This window comes from Parus major, chromosome 5 (genome assembly GCF_001522545.3).
Source record: "Parus major isolate Abel chromosome 5, Parus_major1.1, whole genome shotgun sequence".
Taxonomy (NCBI): Eukaryota; Metazoa; Chordata; class Aves; order Passeriformes; family Paridae; genus Parus; species Parus major.
The window spans coordinates 40,447,747-40,466,774 of NC_031774.1; the positions used below are offsets into that span (position 1 = coordinate 40,447,747).

At 41.2% G+C, this 19,028-nt stretch overlaps 3 protein-coding genes across 5 annotated transcripts in view; 1 reads left to right on the forward strand and 2 right to left on the reverse strand.

Annotated features, from left to right (window-relative positions):
* Positions 1-14,268, reverse strand: ALKBH1 (alkB homolog 1, histone H2A dioxygenase). 2 transcript variants are annotated; one of them, XM_015630945.3, is made up of 6 exons: positions 14,128-14,268; positions 11,341-11,449; positions 6,942-7,104; positions 3,349-3,439; positions 2,088-2,278; positions 1-1,563 (listed from the first exon to the last, which is right to left on the reverse strand). In XM_015630945.3, the coding sequence occupies exons 1-6, from the start codon at positions 14,251-14,253 to the stop codon at positions 1,143-1,145; spliced, it is 1,101 nt and encodes a 366-aa protein (XP_015486431.1). In that variant the 5' UTR covers positions 14,254-14,268; the 3' UTR covers positions 1-1,142. The 2 variants fall into 2 exon arrangements, with proteins under 2 accessions (XP_015486431.1, XP_015486432.1); XM_015630946.3 differs by having other exon boundaries at positions 2,088-2,281.
* SLIRP (SRA stem-loop interacting RNA binding protein) lies at positions 14,007-18,300 on the forward strand. The gene is made up of 4 exons (XM_015630947.1): positions 14,007-14,413; positions 14,570-14,628; positions 16,284-16,391; positions 18,180-18,300. Exons 1-4 carry the CDS (start codon positions 14,320-14,322, stop codon positions 18,237-18,239), a joined length of 321 nt encoding a protein of 106 aa, XP_015486433.1. The 5' UTR covers positions 14,007-14,319; the 3' UTR covers positions 18,240-18,300.
* Positions 18,237-19,028, reverse strand: part of SNW1 (SNW domain containing 1) — an 18,363-nt gene continuing 17,571 nt past the window's right edge. For both annotated transcript variants that reach the window (XM_015630944.3, XM_015630943.3), the window contains one exon: positions 18,237-18,997. In XM_015630944.3, the coding sequence (XP_015486430.1) occupies positions 18,793-18,997 (205 nt within the window). In that variant the 3' untranslated portion in view covers positions 18,237-18,792. The remainder of the gene's footprint in view (positions 18,998-19,028) is intronic.

The window sequence follows — 19,028 nt, forward strand, 5'->3', positions numbered from 1 at the left end:
AAAACTGATAGAGATCTTTAATTTAAAAACCAAGTAAGTTTATTCATTGGGAAAGTGCAACAAAATACCCCAGGGATAGTGCATTCCACTCCAACAATTAAAATTGCATTAAAAGGTAGATAGGAAGGTCTGAATCTTAAAAAGAACTAGAACAAAAGCTAGTGCTTTTCTTTGTTTCATCATATTTATCTTTGGGTGACAGAGATAGTCATGATTAATTTTTTAGGTACTTAATTTACAGCTTCATTGCTTTTATTTGCAAGTTATCCTGTTCCTTACAGATACTAGCTTGGGACTGGAGAACCGTAACACACAGGCACTTAGGAGAGGGCAGTTCTGAAAGAATGGAGATGTTTGGCTCAGTCACATACTTACTGCTGGGAGGAGATCCAGTTGGGAGCTACTAGATATTCTAAGTAGATATCACTCACAACTGTTTCTCTCTATAATCTAAGATGTTCAGTACCATTCATTAAAGCAGATTCTGCTGCAGCTGAGGGGATGCAAGAAGGCAAACGGAGAGTACAGGACTACAGCAAGCTCACAGCAGATGTTGCTTGAGGGAGCTGCCAGCTTCTGACCACTGAGCGCATTTTTGCTGTAGAAATAATTACCTTGAAAATGTTGCAGGTAGGTCTCACACCCACAGCAGCCCATTGTCATTCACACTTGTTACTTTGCTTCAGCTGAGCTTCAGCTAAGCTTTACAAGCCAAACAGCATTCTCTGTTACATAGCAATTATGTATCTTTTACTAATACTCTCTGCCCAATGATTTCAAAATACCTTGTAAGCATCACTCCTAAAGCTTAAACCGAACTTCACCAAAAGCTTAAACCATTTAAGCTTAACCAAGCTTAAAATTCTCTGACATACAGTTATTTTAAAGGAAACAGAGTATAGTAAACATTTGCAACAAAATGCCAATAGAGTTAATCTCCCGAGTTCTAGTCTGGAACTTATCCTTCTTTTCCTTTTAAATTCTTTTTCTCCTCCAATCTATTTATGATGGCAAGAAGGACTATGTTTATTCTCCACAAGTTTATTAACTGCAATACAGACAAGTGACTTCCAGTATTACACCAGTTCCTAATTCCATAGGGAGATCGCCTGTCCAGTCCATTTCAGTATGATCTCCTGGTCTCAGCTCACTGTGTTTGGTTTATGTCTTTTGGCTTTACTGTTCTCATGATAACTCTCTTCAGAGGTTGCTTGGCCCTTTCCATTTGTCCCAGATTCCTCTGGAAATTTCTGACCCTCAGCCAGCACCTGTCGAATAGTCATGTTGATGCGGGAGGACTGCAGGTACTTGGCACACACTTGCCAATCCTCATCAGAGCTGTGCTCAATGACTGAGCCAACAGGAAGGTCTGAAGGAAGAGCTTGGTCGAGGCATGAAGGCAGAGCTGTCCCCTCAGGGTTGGGGAGGACCCGGGGGACAGCGTGGTACAGCAGGCGACTGAAGCCAGACATCACCATGATATCTCCACTGTGCATGAACATTGCTGTCGGGGCCTCCTCCCGCTTCAGGCCCCCAAGCAAAAATATTGAGGATTGCCCAAAACTAGAGATGATGTAAGGATGGAGAGAGAAGAGAAAACAAATTCAGGTAGAGAAAATTTTCTGTACAGTAAGAAAATGTCAGCAGTTAAATTCCTTTAAAAATAAACACCCCAAGCAATCACAAAAACCTGAGGGACTCCTAAGAATAGCTTTTAGGTGAAAACATGGCAAACACACTAGAAGATCTCATTCAAGCACACTGCAAGCAATTGCCCTGCCAGGTTTGAAGCTCTGCTGAGATACTACTTTAGTACCCAAGTGACACTGCTGATTTAGAACAGAACTGTGCTCTCTGCAAAAGGACTCTTCACTCCAGGCTCCACATCCATGCTGTTCAAGCAGTCCTTAAAGAAAAACCTATGTCCCTGACCTACAGCCTTCTGCTATTCAAATCTTCTGAGAATGAAGATTATATACCCAATTAGCAAACTAGATCATACTGCCTTCCTATAACAATATGCAACCCTAGGAAAAAAAAAACACTTATCTTTCCATAAACACTCAAGTGTGCTTTCCTTGACTTACCTGAATGATAACAGGGGCCGAGAATGGTCTAGTTCAGACTGATCCACATGAATTCCCAGTGAAGAGTCAAAATGATAGTAGTTCAAGATCCCTGCTTGGGCTTGGAAACCCTGAAAGCCACAGGCTGCAGCCACTTGTTCTGATAGGAATGCAAGGTCTGAGGGGAAAGGAGTGTGGTGATTTGCCGAGTACTTCTGGAAGGAGGAGAAAAAAATAAGAAAGCCACACCCAACACATCAGAGCAGCAAATACACTTGGAAACAAGCATTGAAAAAGAACTCAAAAGTCCAGCTGATAGTCATGGAGAAGGACATGACATTTACCTAGAAAGTGACTACAACACAGGCAGAACCACACCAAATTGACCTCCTACCGTTAAATTCGTGGCCTAGGCTGAGGCTGCCAGAGATTCAATTAATTGTGAAGTTAATCATTATATCTAGATGCTAAACTTGAAATCAGGATCTTCTCAGTCACAATGTGAAGCTGCCAATGGAAAGACAGTTCTGTAGCTGATCAACAGAGCTCCAAAACAAGCATCTTTATTCCTTCATAAATAACAAGCAGGAATCAATTGCAAATCTACTTTTTCTCTCTCCCGTAAGTCATTCTGAGAGGACTGGAAGACAACCAGTTAAACTTTTATTAAGGACATCCAATAACAGGTTGATCTGGTAAATAAAAGGTTGCAACCAGATTTGGTTATCTGCAAAATATAGCTAAGATGCATATTCACTCTGCCAGTGGTCATCAGCCTCCATCAACCTCAGTCTCATGAAAAAATGTTTATTTTGATCAGGATCCTCAAAACAGCTGTTAGTTGATAAGAATGCATTATAGTGGTTCAGACTCATTTAAGTTCAAAAACACATGAGCTACAGTCTCTTTTTGCTCCTGCTCACTCCACCAAAAAAGAGCAGTTTCTCTGAAGTCACACTCATCTTAAGTAGTTAGCAACGTTTTTGTTAATCATCCCTTTTGGTAGGTAAAAATGCCACTTACCCTGAAATAGTCACAGGTTTAGACCTGAGTGTATGGTATCATGTTAACTTTCAAATGAGATACTGCAGCAATGGGCTTTTGCTGTTAAACCCTTCACAGTAAACCAACACAGATTAAAATGTTCTTAAAAGCATGCTTTGTTAGTGCCTTGCCTCAAGACTGTCTCGTAGGATCATAAACATTTTATTCCATGATGTCCTTCTCAGCCATTCTGAGTGCTTATGGCTAAGAAAAATGGAGAAGAATTTTATCTTAATACCTTAGTATCCCAGTTATAATGGTAACCAAGGGTCACCCAGCGCAGCTTCTCCAACAGGCTCCTGGGCTCCCATTTACTGGAACCTTTCCTTCTACAAAGACAAAATATAAAGAAATAGGATATGTATTAATTTCTGAGGGGTCTTCTGGTAGTGCAGCATACAGTAATGAAATTCACTCATCCATTTCACAGCATATTAAAACTAGTCAATGCTATTAAAACTGATCAATACTAAACTTTTATTTTCAGTGCTAATACTTTTTTTCTCCAAAGACCTTGAAAATTTAGTTCATGGAATGTGTGCAAGCTATGGGGCTTACTGCCAAGCGTTGACAGTTGGAAAGCTTGTATTTTCAACATGGCACCTAAGAGATTATCGGATGGAAACACAATGAGCAGCATAGATTAAGAAATTAGAATTAAACACATCCTATTTGAGCACACAAAAAAGAAAGACCAGAATCTGAAGATCTGAAAGCTGCAAATGGAAGGAAAAAATGTTCTAGGCACTTAATGGAAAATTACAAGAAAGGACAATGAGTTGCCTGACAGTGAAGCATAGCATGCTGCCTAATATTGCAAAGGGTGGTTAGTTCTACTACTTGGTACTTTGGTAAATGTCCTTGGGACAGACTGACTTGCAGTAAAAAGCAAGACTTCTCTAACTATAACCACAGCATCAAGAAGTCTAGACCGCAGCTTATCCAGACTGCTATGCAGGGCAAAGAACTGTTCTTACATGACAACCCTGAAGTAAAGGGACTGAGTGCTCTGAAGCCACACACCAATTTACCATTCTTACTTGAAGGTGATAAAAACAAGAAGAGGATTCAGGGAGAGGCTTCTAGTACAGACAATGGAAAAGCCCTTGAAAAGTTACAGATTATAAGTAACTAAATCAGATAGAAATATGTTAATGACAAATACATAAAGGAAGGTACACATCTATCTTCTAGTCTACTCATTTCAGCAATTTCAGTGTATTTTTCTCAAGCCAAGTCACATGTTATGGTAAAAAAAGAAAAAGATAGAAAAGGAAAATATACTCAGAAGATAAACAGTAGTACCAGACGGCTGGCTCTCATTTATAGCCTCATTAGTTCAGCCTGACATGCTCTCTTTTGCAAAAAAAACCTGGTATTTGTGCTGCCATGGCCAAGTCTCAGCTAAACATCTGCAATTAATGTGCATTTCTACTTGGACATGCAGATCCTAAGATAAACCAGGAACAGGAGTAAAAGACCGGTTTCTTTACCTTCAGTAATTTTTGTTAGCTCACTGACTACTAAAAATAGTCTTTCCAATTTCCATCTGTCATGCGGTAACAGCAACTGCAATTACCATAAACACCAACACAGTAACTGTCAAATACATGCTGCTTGGAACAATTTGTGTAGCCCACAAGCAGGTAACACAGCATTTAGAAAAGGGAGAGCCCACAGTTTGTTCACATACATCTTTCAACTGACAAACAATGTTCATAATGAAACAATTTTAGCATGTGCCTTTCAAAAGTGCCCTTCTTTCACTACAGTGCTAGAGTGTTTGCCCAACAGCAAGAGCCCAAATGTGTGTGGGAAGTCCTTATTCCCAGAACCTGGTATTTTGTGATTTCACATGCAATTGCTAAGAAGGGGAAAGTGTGAGTCATGTGTATCTGGAAACAATGAGGTCCCACAAGAAAGCACAGAAAAGGTCTGGTATAACTATGTTACAAAAAGACTGAACAGCATGGGAGCTTTGGTCTGAAGATTGCTTGTTTTTCTATTTATATTACATATAATCTATGTAATGATTACATGTATAAAACCTCTCCAGCCTTTTCCTTTTATACAGGGATGGACATATCTATATACCTGTGTATCTCTATCTCCCTTGTGGGAATGCTCGATTCCCTTTTATTCTTTCAATTGTCCCCAGCGCCAGAGAAAATACTCAGGCTCCACTTTGTGAGGAAAGCATAGCATATATTTCTAGGAACTGTACAGATTCACCCTACCTCGTGATTCCAGCATTCTGAAAAGAGCAGATAAGCCATGACCCAAGCACATGCGTGCATTATCCTGATGGCTTTAAAAAGCATTAAAGTTGTGACCCATCTTGGAAGTAGACCTCTTTTTAGTTAAGCCCTGTTTCTCACCTCCCTGACAGGCTTTCACTCCAGATACTAGAGAGGCTGGCTAGTTTCATCTGCTGCCCCTAGGTATAAGCACAAATACAGCAGTGTGCTCACTTGAAGACTCAGGTAAGTACTTCAGAAAACTGCCAGGGTTGCTGCCAGCCATCACTCTCCCAAACACTGTTTTCAACTGAACTGAATTCAGCTCCAAATTAACCTCTGTTCTGATTGTTATCTGCACACAGGAGGTCCTGATGGGGGAGGCCTGTCAAACTGGAACACTATCCCACTTTTTTCAGCCATTGTGCACAATCCTTTCACAGAACCATTTTTCATTCTTGATGGAACACAAAAATGGTGTCTACATTTCTGTAACTAATTCTGACTGAGCCTGGAAGATAAAAGTGAGACTATAAATTATCTCACAGAGAGAATTTATACTAACTTCTTCTAAAACTGCAAACAGTTAGAAGTCCCAATCTTACTTTTGCCATTCTGTATCTTGTAGATGTCATGACTTTTTTTGAATAAAAATGTCAGCATGTCAACCTCACTAAGAGACTGAGGTGGAAGATGAGCATTGTAGGGAACTCTGGTGGCACCACCACACAAAACAATCATTATGAAAAATGAGCAGTGAAATCAATAAGGTAACAATAAATATCCAAATAGCTAAAAGATTGTGTATTGTAAACAGTCTGTCTTATATGTATTTTTACAGATGACTTTATTAAAGTTCAAGCTTTAAAATACTTTTCCTTTTTTTAAACTTTCTACTTGACCTCAAAACTGAGACAAACTCTCCAATAAATTCCAAATCAGGTAGAGGAAAAGCAGCTACATTGGCCACAGAATTCTGAACCTGAAAGAATCTTTCAGATTAAACAGGATTGCCATTAAAATGGTACATTAAATACATTTAATTCAATGTCATGCTGAATTAAAAAGAACCACAAACAAAACCAAACCAAAAGAAATACTTAAGAAAATAAGAACACAGAAACTGGTAGATTTGAGAAGCTCAAGAAAGTACAGCTAACAGCATTTCAATTGCAGTGTATGGGGTCTAAGAGCTGACTGGGAATAAGTGCTACCATTAGTGGGGAGTTTTGGAAAGGATCCATTTTGCCTAGGAAAACTGAGGCCTAGGGGGACTTCATGGCTCCACTTGTAGCTGAGCTTAGCAAGCTTCAAGCACCCCATCAACCAGAGTCACTATTTAACATTCCCCAATGGCTTTAGAACAATATGCTACTAGAAAATCCCACCAAGAGTGAAAGCGGACGATCAACAAGGATGCACATGAGGCCATGAAATATCCATCTTTAACTTGGCATGTCTGACACCATCTGTATTCTGCCAGGATGTAGATAATCTTCTGCAGCTTCCCTTCCCTGCTCAATTTTCTTAGACCTTCGCAAAGATGAGATCTGGCTCCATTAGTTTTGATCAAGAAAGGTGATAGTGAACTTACCTCAGCTGCTCCTTGCTCTGTCCCCACAGGTCAGTGGTCTTCTCAGGAGCCATGTGCAGATCCAGGTTGCAGACATTGGGTTTCTCAGGGTATAGCTTGAGACACTGCTTCACCCAGTGACGCTGGCAGCCCGGAAGGAAAGGATTTGGTATGAAAATAAACCCTGACCACAAAGGAAAAAAGAGAGGATGGAGACAAAATAGGATTAGGTATTTCCCTGTTTTTTCCCTGAATCTAGAGCAAAGGCTAGGAGTCAGAGGTACTGAAAAAAACCCTTAGACATACAACCATTGACTCTGCATAAAAGCTGATGAAATCTATTATAGTTAAGTTAAATGTTAATTGTTTTTTTCAGAAAAAAGAAATGGTGGCACAAGGTAGAAGGCAGAGAGGGTAGCCAACACTGGTCCAAACAAAAATTACAATAAAGGACATATCTATGTAAGGCACATTGATTACAAGAGATAAGGGAATAAGAACATGGAAATCCAATTGCTTCGGAGTAAATTTTATTTTTAAAATTATTCAGCATGATTTTTCTCTTAAGCCCAGCAAAGTTAAAGTAATTCTGACTGAGTTTTTCTAAGCTTCAAACTAACTTTATCCCTGTCTCTGAACCCATACTGTCTTCCTATTGCCACTTCAGAAAGAAGTCCCTGGGCTGAGCAAGTGTCTAGTAATGTAAAGTGTCCTCCCCCTTTGCTTCATGCTTATTTCCTGGTAAGTCTGGTTGTATCCATATTTGCATTTTGATATGGTAACACTCAGAAAGGGGCATGAAAGTCAAATTATATGCCAAACTGATTGTTGTTGACTGTGAATACTTTGCAGACATTGTTAATTAACAAAACAAAAAATAAACATGCAGCTATTGTGCACATTCATTTAGCCAGGCAACTCAGGCAGGGTTCAAGCAGCAGCCCATATGAGAGATCCTATTAATCTGTACTGCACCTGCTCTGAAAATCAAGGCACTCTCTCAAAGACTGTCAATTCAGTAATACTCACCAACACAAAATCCACATGTAAAGAGAGATAAGGGTACAAGAGGAACAAAGGAAAAGGAGGTTTTAAGGTTTTGGTCTGTTGTGTCTTTTTGAACTCAGTCATATGAAGTTAACAGAGACAAAAATAGATGAAAAAAGAAGCAGCAAAGCTGGGAGTCTCAGTAGGATACAAACTTGCTTTGTGGCCTTATGGAAGTAGTAATAAAACCACAAAAAGAGCAACCTGCCGGCATACCTCTCAGACTCAAAATTAAAGTAACTGGTTAGAAAAAAAGCCTTCAGTGTATGAATAACAAATGGTCATCCACTTCACTTTGTTCCCTGCACCTTCAGACTATGGCAGCCTTCTGATAGGTTTGGCTACAAGAAGTTTCTTTGCCAGAAGCATTATATTTACTTGCTGTTGGCATCTGCATAGAACAGAATATTAATACTGCCCCTCCTGTCTACAGCTTTTGATGTGAGGTTCTTGAAGCACTTTAATACAATCATGAAATTACACTCTACTATGTATGTATTATCCCCAGGTATTAATAAAGGCATTGAAGCCTGGAGAGTTAGTTACAAGCAGAGATGAGAAAAAGAATCCAGATTTTATGGCTTTTATATCACAAACTTAGAACATGTTCGTCTCTCCAAACTTTTCCTTGATATAGGTTACTCTTATGAAACTAGATTGGTCTAGTTTACAAAAGCACTAACAACTAAAAAGTGGGTTACTACTGTGCTTATTGTTTCAATAAAGGCAGAAACCAAATTTCTAACAGTTGCGGAGTTTTACTATAAAATTCTATGTAAACACAGAACAAAGACTAATAGTGCTAGAAATCAATGACTTGGACACAATAGGAGGAAGAAGAGTAAGAAATAAGAAATATATTTCTGTAGCAATCTTTCTGAACTGACTGAAGAACACCATAGAGAAACTTTGAAGACAACATAATTGAACCTCTTGGCATTGAAAGCTGTGGGGGGAAAGAGCAAAAGAATTTTTCTTTGTGAATGCGTATACTAAAGGAAACTGCCCTGAGGAAGCAGATGCAATTCTCTTACTGCAGCACTATCTTGCTATGTATTACAAATTAATTTTCACCTAATCAAAGTGGTCTCCAACCTCAGTCAAAGGATGGAAAAGACATGCAGATGTCTAACAGCAAGAAAAACCTCCCATGAAAAAAAAAACAGGTGTCAGTTACAAAGACAGCATCACATGCTTCTCACAGAACTCAGGACACTGGAATAGAAATTCACCCAGATTCCTTAATCTTCTATTTCATTGCTTATTGTGGGGAAAAAAACCAAATTACTTCCTTTTCATTTGCTCACAGAAAAACTAAAGAAATTCTTATTTCCCTTAGAAGGCTCCTGGAACAGCTGGTTACACATCTCCTACTGTCTGAGGATGTCCAGATAAAGGTAGCTGAAAACTGATAAAATAGTAATCTTTTCAAGGACACATATGGCTTGATTCTAAACAGGACAGATAATTTGTCAATGTATTTGTATTTCATTTTAGTAAAAGGTTTCCTTTGCCAAAGCAGAAGAGAAAAGCAGTTAAGTGGAACACCTGTGATTCCCCACACCCCCTATGTAATTACTAGGAAAGACATTTAGACAGACAGAAAATGACAAGCTGACCAAGCAAGGGCAGCTATAATATGACAGGTAAGTGGAACAAAACATTTATAGAGGCAAGAAGAAGCAGAAGCCTTCCTCCTGAAGTTATTCAATTCCCTTTGTAGTAAACATGCCAGATGGGTAGCGTGGCTGCTTCAGTTTCAGAAATGCTAGGCTGGCTTCAAAGCACCCACACAGAAACTGACTGAGATCCCAATGAACCAAAAGAAACATGAGAAAAAAACATAATTAATCAAACAAATCCCTGAAATAAGGAGGATCTGGGGAACTACAAACTCATTAGCCTTACCAAAACCCAATAAAATTATGAAGCAAACTTTCATGGCATCCACTTCCAGACACACAGTGATTAGGATCAGACAGCATAGAAGGCAGATTTTGTCTAACCAGCCTTACTGCCTGCTACTGCCTGTGAGATCTCCAGACAGGGGGAAAACAGGAGATGATGTTTACATTGGCTTAAGAAAAGTTTCCCTCTTGGTCTTCTACAGCACCATTGGAGTGAAACTGGGAACCATAATTTTTTTGGCCAAATTGAAAGGGTAAGCAAAAGGTGGCTGGATCACCAGGCTTCAAGAATAGTGATTTGATGATTCAAAGTCTAACTGTCTAAATTAAGCAGCTGTTATGAGCTGCATTCTTTGATCCTGGGGCAAAGACTGATAACAACATCTACATCAACATGGATGATGGAATGTTCACCCTCATTTCACCTACAGATTACACTAAATTGGGGCAGCAGTGGATATGCTGGAGGCTACTGCTGCCCTGAAAACAACTTTGACAGCTGAAGAACTAAAGAGAACCTCAGAATTACAGTGGTAATTCTGCATCTGGGGCAGAATAACCCCATGCAACAGTATGGCCCAAGGTTCAAGAGCAGCTTCAAACCAAGGCCAGGCTGCCTTGAGCAGCCTGTGAGCAACAGGCTAGTGACACATCTTGGTATTGGTGAGCACCACCTAAAAGCAGAAGAGAGGATGGGAGCCAGAGTCTTCTCAGATGTGAACAGCAGGATTACGAGAGACCAGTCACAAATAACAGCAAGACAAATTTTTATTAGATAAAAGGTTTAGGAAAAAAACATGGCCAAACATCAGTACAGGTGCCCAGAGAGGATGTATAATCTCTATCCTTGGAGATTTCCAGAATTTAGCCATACAAACCTCTCAGCATCCTGATCTAACTTGCAACTTCATCCTGCTTTAAGCAGGGTGCTGGCTGAGACCTCTGGAGGTGCCTTCCAACCTAATACCTCTCTGTGACTACACCAGGTAAACTGCAAACCTAAAACACATTTCCATTTTTGAAATAACCTGCTTAAAGAAATCTGCATATTGAATAGGCCAAAAGGTTCTTATTCATTTACTGTAGTCCATGTCCTACACTGAGAAGTAGATGCCACACCTCAACTGTGAAACTACTGTATTTCAGCCACATACCTAATGTGCATGATATATATTAAGGAAAAACAGATTCTACAGAAATGTAGTCTCTGCCAAGGGCAACAGGAATCCATTCTCATGAGCTATCGTCTGGTTGATCTCACTGTGAAACAACTGTCTCTTTTCACCTTCATAAATATTGCTGTATCCCACCCTTTAGCTGATTTCTTTGTCCTCTTGCACTTACAATAACATTAAATTACTCTCAGGCAAACCAAAATAGCTTTTTCAGGAAGGACAAGAAAGATAAGACTGAAACCTCAAAGCAACAAGGTTGTGTTTAATTTTCAGGAAATCAGAGGTACCTACCTGGATACCCATTGAGGCCATACGCTTTCCACTGGCTAACTGGCTGTAATCCTGCTCTGTAGGCATCTTGATCACTGACTGCAGAAATACTGAGCTGCGATCTGAACACCTGGCAAAAGAAAACAGATCTGGTTAAAAAAACACAAAAAGAAACACAAAACTCATCCAAAAACAGATCTTAAAGGAAGAGTGCTACCACGCTTGAAGGTAACTCTTGTGAAAATGCCAAATGTACCACAGAACTACTGTCTAAACAGCTGTAATCAGGACAGGGTGAACAGTGCCAGTACACATGCAACATAAGAATCAAAAGGTACTTACAGGTTTTACCTAGAGATGAGATGTGCCCTACTCATAAAAAAACCCATACAATATATACCAATAAGACAAAACTCATCATGATTTGTCTGTTTTCACAGTACAGCCTCATCATTATAAAACATTCTGGTAATTATCAATTTCCATTACAGAGCAATATATTCATAACACTTTATACTTTCAAAGAACATTCCAGATACAAGTTGCTCATGATCCTATAGGGTAGATGAATAGTCTCATCTCTAATTTACAGAAGGATAAGCAGTACATCAATGAAGTAGCCAAAGCTGTTTGATATGAAGGACTATGGAAACTCTGTCAATTCTGAATGCCATCTGTTGCCAACAGTAGGATCAACAACAGCTCAAGGCTTGGCAAGATGTATTTGCTTGACATACTCTCTTAAGTTGAAATAGCCCATGTATTAAGCTACCATTTGCTGAAAAATCCTCACTAAACTCATTCTACTAGGCTCCCACTCCCGTAGGACAGGGAACTGTCTTCAGGAGGGCAAGGCAGAGGCAGGTTGGTTTTGTTCTGGCTTAGTTCCCCAGTCCAGCTCTCCATACAGCAGTGGAAAAGTACAGGCTCATATAAGGAAAGAGATGACCAGGCACAGTAGGAATAAACATGCAGAGACTGCAAGACTTTGTCTATGACAACTTAAAATGTTTATCAAGGCCTTTGCACGCAGCCTCTGTAGTGGTTCATGTGTAAATCTCTTTGCAGCTGACAGCTCTGGTTAACATTTTCTGAACAACAGGACTAAATTACATACACAGAATTTCTAAGAAATTCTGAACTACTGCTGGACAGCACCTTCTGGCAATATAGTCAGCTTTACGCATTTTTCAGCTCTTTGTCAAAAGCAGTTTTGTGAGTGCCAACCTTGAGCTTACTTCACATTCCTGTCCACAGAATGTCCCCAGGAATGCTTATCCTCTGACCAAAACTCTGCCACCTCACTGCCTGCTCAAAGTGCTTCCACACCAGCTATTGCCTGGGCTTCTGGGGAACAGGAGATGTTTCTGTGCTGCAGAATTGCATGTGCTGAATCAGTTCAATAAGCCTGGTAACAGGGCAGATGGGGTACATCACACTTCACTGAAGAGCTCAACTGCTTGAAGCAGTTTTCTGAGAATAAAGAAGCAATATTATCTGGACCAATCTGCCCAGCCTGTAGCTCTTAAAGAAAAAAGGCAGATGTTTTCAACCTGAGGGAAAGAGGAATAAAAGATGTTTTCATTAGTAAGCTGTCACCTGATCTTAGAAGGTAACAGGCACCAAAAAAAAAATCATATTTTGAGAAGACATATCCTTGTGATGTTTTCAAATACTTTGAATTTCCCAGTAGAGCCATAATGCTGTAATGCTTTATCAAATACAGGAGTCCTCCAGGCTCAAGAAAGGCTGAAATATTAACAACTTCTTTGGTTAATTCTAATGCCTCTAACAATTTCATATGGGTCAGATTTTGTGTTCCATCAGCAACAGCAAAATTATAGTCCAAAAAGATAGAAAAATAAATAGCTCAATAGAACACTAAAAAGAAAAGACTAAACACTGAAACTATGAAAAATTAGGCAGAGTTTCATTTCAACTGTATTCCTCACTAATTTTTTTTGCATAAGCTTGTAAGTAGAAAATCCCTGGTTAACAACACTTCAGCAAATATGTGTCATCCTTTTGTGAGGCAACAAAACAGAAGACAAGTTTTAAGGATCAACTCTTCATCACTGAAGACATGGTGGCTACTACTATGATGGCTATGATACTTTCAGCTGTGCCTATATTCCCCAACCCACTGGAACAGCTGAACTCATCCTGATGACTAAGCCAGGCATTTATTATACAGGAGCGAGAAAGAAGAAGAAACTTGACTAGAGGGAAGGCAGCACAGCAAGGGGAAGCTGATTCCAGCTCACCCATTTCAGGTTTAAGACAAGGGCCACCAGGCCCAGGAAACAGTTCCGAAAGTGAAACTTGGGGGGGGGGTTATGTCCATACATTCTGCTGCTTAAGTATCACATGGTTCTATTAGAGACTTTGAAGATCCCCGACTGCAGTGTAGGGAGCTAGTTAAACATTGTGAAAGTATATATAAGCAAAAGGAGTAAATCTGTGGCCAGGCATCGTGCTGGGCAGGGCGGGTCGCAGGGCACACTGTCCCTTCGGGCAGCGTCTCACGGCTCAGAGGCACCCTGGGCGAGCCTGGCTTTGGGCCCTTCCCAGCTGCCCCTCTCGGGTCACACCTTCACTTTTAAGCTATCACAGGGACCAGCAAGAAGCTCAGCGCTCGAGTGTAGTGTCCTCTAGACAGAAACAGGGCAGAACTAGGTATTCGGCACCAAAAACAGCAGGTGGAGAGAACAGGCTGCAGCGGCACCACCACACTGAGACATCACGCAGAGGGCGGGAGCCCTCCGAGCCGCTCGCCGCGGGGCACGGTGGGAAGCAGCTCAGCATTACCTGGTCCCCCGGCGCGGAGAAGTCCACCACGCCCCGCAGGTCGGACGCGTCGCGCTTCCGATAGAAACGAAAGAGCCGACGGAACGCATCCTCCCCACCCTCACGGGTCAAGGCCGCCGCCGCCATTTCGGGCCGGCCAGGGCGGGGCCGCCTCTCTCTCTCTCCGTCCCTCCCTCTCACCGCAGTCCCGACATGGCGGCGGCCAGTGCAGTGCGGGAGGCCGGGCGCCGCTCCCGGCGGCTCTTCGATATCTTCGTGGCTGAGATTCCCTGGACGGTATCGAGCAGTGAGTCTGCGACCCCGCTCCCATTCCTCACCGCTGCTGGGGCTGGCGGGATGGGGCGGCCCTGCCGCGTGCGCCTGTACAGGCCGGGGGTCGGGCCAGGGCGGCGCGGCTGCGCGGAGGTGCCGGGCCCGCGTAACCAGCTGTGTTTTTCCACAGAGGAGCTGAAGGAGTACTTCTCCCAGTTCGGGCCGGTGCAGAGGTGCCAGCTGCCCTTCGTGAGTACCCGCGCGTCCTCCGGGCCCCAGATCGCGTGTTCTCGGCGAAGCGGGGAAGAGCCGCAGGCTGCTCCTGCGTCTGAGGCCTTGCCCCGAAGCAGCTTCCCCAATTCCTCGGAGCTGCAGTCCGGACGCCTTATGTTAAACTCTAGAGGGGTTTCCAGTGCTCTCTGTCCTTAGCTCCTTCTTCCCGGAGCGCCACCACTTGTTTGCGAGCGCTCGCTCTTATTGTGGTTTTCATTTGCCTTCAAAGAGCTTTACAATGTACATCCTTCACATCCTGCCGATGCTGCCATTTCTGAATAATTAATCTAAAAGTGCTTTTAGCTTCTTTATCATCGTGTTATCATTCTTCTGACAGAGAATAAAGTTTTTGTGTGCCTGGTCTCACTGGTCAAAAACTAAAGGTGTGGGTACGAACCTACCATCTTTTCCTGCTGTGGATTCAGACCCCATCCAGATTACAGGGTTGACACAAAACCCATAATCTCTGCAAGGTGCTGTCAGTGCCTTTGTCGTTTAGGCTGTTTATCTTCTGAGTGTATAGGTCAGGGATCGTAGTATCTAGTGCATTTTTTTAGAGATAAAGATTCAAAACCAGTGTTCCTTTGCAGGTAAATTGCAGGCCATTGCTGCCATTGCTGGAAGTGCAAAGGTTATGTCTGCTTATGTTTCTCCACATGAAGTAATCCTGTTAAATTAAGCTCAGTGTGTAGTGAGCTTCAGTTAGTGAGCTGATGGATTCACTCTCTGTTGAGGATTAGTTTGGAAATGGAGAGTTTGAAACAGGCTGGTTGTTCTGAACACTTGATGCATGTTTTTCCTCAAGCCCACCTCAGACTGCATTGTTTTGTTGCAGAGTCTGACAGCTTACCACAAACCCACCTCCATCACTGATTCAAGTGATTCATGCATGTACATTCAGATTCAGTGATTACTCAAGGAGTTTCATTAATGCTTAAAACCCAGAGGTACAAAAATCACCGATGTAGGACAGCCTAATTTAGACAGCACTGTGATACTGAAACCAGGCAGTACGTTGTAGGTGGTTTGGAAGTGTTGCCAGTTATGCCTGGTGGTGAGAGTGGCCGAGCTGTTGTGAGCTCTGAGTGGGATCAGAGTAGGGATAGAAGTCACTTGGATACACCTGTCTTTTCCTCATTATCACCTGTTTATTAACTGTCTTTTCTGACTGGCAAAGTATTTCTAAAAATAACTTTTTTTTAGAGCAATTACTGCTTGTCATTCTGAATTGCACTGTGCTTTTGTAATCTTGCTGAATGTTTTTCAAGTACCTTGGCCATTTAAATGTCACTTCTGTTGTGACTGGCTTATTAGTAGATAAACAGTGCAGTTTGAAACTACTGTCTATACATTATTCCAGTCTTCAATTATATCTTAAAATGGTGAGTTGTTGTTATTACTGCTAGATTCAAACTGAAAGGGATGTAGAACAGCCTTTGCTAGACCCCCCCATGCTGTCACTGACAGCAAATGTCTTAGTGTGAAAAAGGCTCCTGAAACAGCAAGTGTGCCAATTCCTCTGATAATTTCTGAATCCTTAAATTCAGTACCTGTAGAAAATTTTTAACAGCCTATGTGACTATTTCTTATAGTAATTGCATTTTGTTGTTTTTTTTTTAACTGGTAATTAGGACAGAAATACAGGCTTTCACAGACGTTACTGCTGGATTAAGTTCTCAGCTCCAGAAGTTGTTGAGAGTGTGTTACAGAAGGAGTCCCACATTCTTGAAGGTTCCAAGGTAATGTGCTAATTCCTTTAATGAAGTAATGTGCCTAGTTGACTCTGCCTTCAACTGGACACAATAACATGAAAACATGACATATTCTTTCAAAATGTGGTTGGGATTTTGCCACTCAGCATGCTTTTAATGTTTTTTAACTCATTACTACTTCTGTTTATTCCCCCCTCTCAACTGGAGTTGTTAGGGGTCAAGATCATAGAGATACCCGAGAGCTCACACTCAAGAGACCAAAAACTCCTGCTATGCTAAAGTAATGTGAGTGCAGGAAAATTGTCTGGGATATGCTATGCAGTTAGTTTGCAGTTTATAATGCTGGTTTCTGCATCTCATCTGGATGTTAAGTGGCAGGGGGAACATGATAAAGATTAAGTGATGCTAAGCTTTGAACTTTAGTGAAATTTTTCTTCAGCTGTCATTGCACACAGGAGAAATCAGCTGCTTGCTTTCATATATCCAAGACAACTCTAAATTTGCTTTAGGTGTAGGGTCTCATTCTGTCCATCTTTAACATTTTAAGTGTTAGTAAAGGAAAAACACACCACTTTGGCAATCTCAGTGCATTACTGTACAGTATTGAGACAGTGTAATGATCTAGTATACATATAAAAGTGTCTGTCCTTGACTAGTCAGCTAGAGCCAGACAACTCTCCTCCAGCACAAAAACAGAGCAAGACCTTCTCACTGCTTTCCCAACATTTAGTGTGCAGTGGTGTTAACAGATACAGAATAATGAAGAACAGCGAGTCAATGGCTTCCAAAAGCCATTGATATATTAACAGCTCTCAAAATAATTAGGAACTTGCATCTGGTATGTTCCCTAAATAGGGGATTTTCTTACAGACTTACATGTGCTTGAGCTGATAAAACTACGCAGATGGTGTAGTACAGAGTGAAGCCACAAGCAACAGGCAGGCTGGTGTATCAGACACAATCAGCTCAAGCCTTTGATTAATTAATAAGAATTCTTCAATATCCGTTTGATAACTAGGTTCTTATTTTGAGATTTAAATGCTAGGAGATGTTGACAAGAGACTTCAGTGTTGCAGTATTGTGATTGTGTGTATTACTGCATCAGTTGTCATTGGTTGTGGTTACTTCAGTACCTATTCCCAAGAAGAACCAACCTGTGAGTTCCAACTGTGGTACAAAAATGGGAGCAGAAATCAAGACTCCTTAAACTGTGAGTAGGCTCACAGTTTAAAGAATAGGCAGCAGGCTGGTTCTTCATAAAGTGTGCTGAACTAGGATGTTATCTGTATGCAATTACCAAATTAGGTACTAGAAATAGCATAGTATTTAGTGTCAATTTCCTGGAAATTTTTGCTGCTTTTTATTCTTGAGGCTGTAAGGGATAGCCACATGCACTTAACTGCCTAGCCTTCAAAGACTGTACTCTCACAAGAGGTGCAAGCTAAGAGGCTTTTTTATAGTGAAATAAAAAGTAGAAGGCAAACAGTAGTTATTTTCATTTCTTAAAAAATGCATGCTTCTCTAGTGCTTATATATAAGCACTTTTTCCACTTTTTTCTAGGCTAGGTTTAGACAGTTACTTTTTATTAATTACAGTGGAAAGCACAAGCTTTCAAGATGCATTTTGCTGGTACAACTACCAGTTGCTGTGCACATATATTCAACTTTCCTGTCAGAAAGGCCCTGGCTTGGGGCTTGTGAAAATGAACTGGTTATAAAGCTTCTCTTTTCTATATCAATGTTGTGGGTGATCAGAAATGAAAAAGAACAAAACATTCTTGCCTAGCTAATTTCAATAATTTCCATTGTTTTCAGCTTACTCTCAGGCAGCAGATCCGTAGAAGACGCAGTCAAAGGAAGAGTCAAAGTGAGTGATGGAAGGAGGCTTTATTTCACTAAATTTAAAGAAACTAAAATAAAGATTACTGAGAAACTATGAATGAGTACTTGTTTTAAAACAGAAGCCAGCTGTTTCCCCTCCCTTGTTCAAATAAACTGTATAGCCACACTGAAACACTAAATCATTAACACCCCAGCATCTGTTACAACATAAGACAATCATTATATACAGCAGGAAAGCTTTTAACAGATCAAGTCAAAGCTTTAGCTACCTACAGAAACTAAAGCTGTAGGAAGGGGGCTACATTCTTACCCTGAGATGCTGGGCAATGGGGAATCAGCAAAATCAGAGAACTTGCTAAACAGTAATTAATTCCCTTATGAAATGTTTCAAAGTGGTCTCCACGTCTTCTCTCTCCTTGGGTAGCTGTCCTATGTAGACGAATACGTGTGTGTATATATCCACACGGCCAGAATTGTGAGCTGCTGTGTTACAACGCCATCCTCCTGTACACCCAATATTAAAAATTCTTTTGCATGAAGTCCAAGCTTGCAGTCCATTTCCCTACCTCTCAAGGAGCAGAGGCATTCAGTCCTTCCTCCTCTTTTTGCTCTCATGCTCATGTTCCTTAGGGCGGCTGCTGTCTGATGGCCGTTTAGAACCACCGTGTTGCTTAGCTTCTTCCAGAAACTTGTCCAAACCAAATGGATCCTCTTCAAACTGAACTGGTCCATCTCTGCCCCTGCCTCTGGTGTTACGATCCGAGTTGGAAAACTCTTTGTCGGGAACAAACCTGCAGGAGAAGATGATGCTCAGTTGACTCT